Source organism: Elaeis guineensis, chromosome 1 (assembly GCF_000442705.2).
Source record: "Elaeis guineensis isolate ETL-2024a chromosome 1, EG11, whole genome shotgun sequence".
Classification (NCBI taxonomy): Eukaryota; Viridiplantae; Streptophyta; class Magnoliopsida; order Arecales; family Arecaceae; genus Elaeis; species Elaeis guineensis.
Window position 1 is genome coordinate 11,789,311 of NC_025993.2, and position 2,233 is coordinate 11,791,543.

The 2,233-nt window shown below is 39.7% G+C and overlaps 1 protein-coding gene across 1 annotated transcript; it reads right to left on the reverse strand.

Annotated features, from left to right (window-relative positions):
• Positions 1-1,207: 1,207 nt before the first annotated feature.
• On the reverse strand, positions 1,208-1,873 carry LOC140855658 (uncharacterized). The gene is made up of 2 exons (XM_073251954.1): positions 1,608-1,873; positions 1,208-1,415 (listed from the first exon to the last, which is right to left on the reverse strand). Exons 1-2 carry the CDS (start codon positions 1,871-1,873, stop codon positions 1,208-1,210), a joined length of 474 nt encoding a protein of 157 aa, XP_073108055.1.
• Between the last annotated feature and the right edge of the window lie 360 nt (positions 1,874-2,233).

Sequence of the window (2,233 nt, forward strand, 5' to 3'; positions counted from 1 at the left end):
TGTATGGTATATCTATAACGGGCCTCAACGCCTAAAGCCATATTCCACTTTAGTTAAAAATATTAGAAGTAAGCCCGTATCTTACTTTCGCCACATTAGGTTTCGTGGTCCCTCATAGTCGTATGATGTGACGAGGGAGACAAAAGGAAAGTACCGCATAACCTGCCCCATCCTCTCCTCACGCGGCCCTAGCAATTAAGCAAAAATAAAGAAATCATGTGTTCACATAGGAAATTTAAATATTGTGCGTTGGTGAAGGGACCAAAGGGCCAAGGATAGCACCTATAACAAGCATGTGTAATTGACACAAGTGTAAGCAACAAAAATAAATTTTCTCTGTATGGACAATTATATAACAAAAAGTTAAAGAGAACAAAGAAATCCAAAATTCATTTAGTATAAACCTGTTGCTCAAGTCCATGCAAGGCAACACCAAGCATAGCTATCAAGTCTAAGCTCATTATTTCCACCAAACGGTAGATATAAATACCTTTTTATGATCCAAATACCTTTTTATGATCCTAGCAATCCAGGATCTTGGGAGGGTACATATTGACTTTTTGGTATTTTTTGCACAAAATAGCTGCCACATGACTTAATTCCCTAATATTATACTTTTTTAGCATCAACTTTTTATCATTTCATCAAGCAATAGCCCTTGATTATCATTTGCATATTAATACTCTCAGATAGACTATGATTTAGATTACTTAGATGCTTACAGAAATTTTCATGCTTAAAGTGTAGAGATTCCATATACCGTCATTTCTTGAATTGTTTCCCGCATATCTTCTACCACGCCATATATGAAAACTGCTAGATGCAAATCAGAAAACAATCATAAATGCAGATACCTTGAACATGTTATCTATTAAGTAATATAACTTATCACCGTGAAGAGTAATTGAACTACTGACGGGTGTCTTTATATTGAAACAAAAATGCACCTAAGTTTCAAATTTAGAGCAATTTATTTAGTTTGAGAAATCCAGTTAGCATGCATGGGAGAGTTTCAAACACAATACTGAATAGAGAATAATTAGGACTGGAAATTGAATACTAATGTCAAGAGCTAGAACCGTCAAATTTATAACCACAAAAGTTTATATATCTGATACACAAATAATTAAGGACCTGCCATCCTTAATCAAAGCCACACACTCGAATTTATTTCACACTGAGGCAAAGAAATAACTGAACTACATCTTTATGACCCCTCTAAAGGGTGCAAATAGAAAAAGCCAGCAAGATCTAGAACTGCTTGCTCGATGGTCAGCAGGAGGAGCAAGACCGCCACTATCACCGAAATAATAGTCCATGGACTGCTAAAATAGTTCCGCATAAAATCGGCCCTCCATTTATGAAATTTGGAGTTATAATACCTGTGCACATCCACAAACAGACCTGCTAGATAGCTGTTATTAGAAGAATAATATATTTGATTGCACAACTTATTGAAGAGACTTGCAAGGGCCTTATCGGTGCTCAGCCTATTTGCTAGAATACCTCTCAAGTGGAGCAACGGTGCATCCTTGGCCTCGTCGATGATACAGTCCATGAAGACTGCATAGGTTGTGACGTAGGTCTTGGCCTCTGCGTAATATTACTCGAAAGCTATGAGGTTGCAGAAGAGGAAGCAGATGTGGTCGGTGACCCGCAATGGCGGTATCTCCATCCGTCCGTTATCGAACGTTATGTCCAAGAAGTTGATTGCATCCTTCTTCTTCCTGAACTTGACACCAGCCCGTCTGAGATCCGTTGCACTAGGAATCCACTCGCCCTTTGTACCCCGTGCTTTTCGTCGTCGCTCTTTTTGTGGTAGAAGGATGCGAGATGAATGGAACAGATGGAGCAGACGATGGATTGGACCCATGGACGTTGTCTCGAACGGTTTTGATTTGCTGGGTTGGATGTTACAAAAGAGATAAAGCACATGTTGCCGAAGACTGGTGTCGCTGTCCTTGGGGATTGTGAGTAGATCATATAGATAAGGTTTCGATGATAAAGAAAGGTATCTGATTCTCAAGCTTCAGCAGGTCATATAATGGTACCTTAACTGTGAATAGCCCTGCCTCAAAAGGGCCCTTAATCTCTTTCTCCTCTTCTCTCTTCCGCTTTTCCATGATTCCATATTCCTCCTCCACCTCCAACACCACTTGCCTTCTATTCTTTTCCTCCTTTCTCTCCTTGTCTGCACACTCTAGCAAGAGATGGATGATGAAGCTCCCCTCAA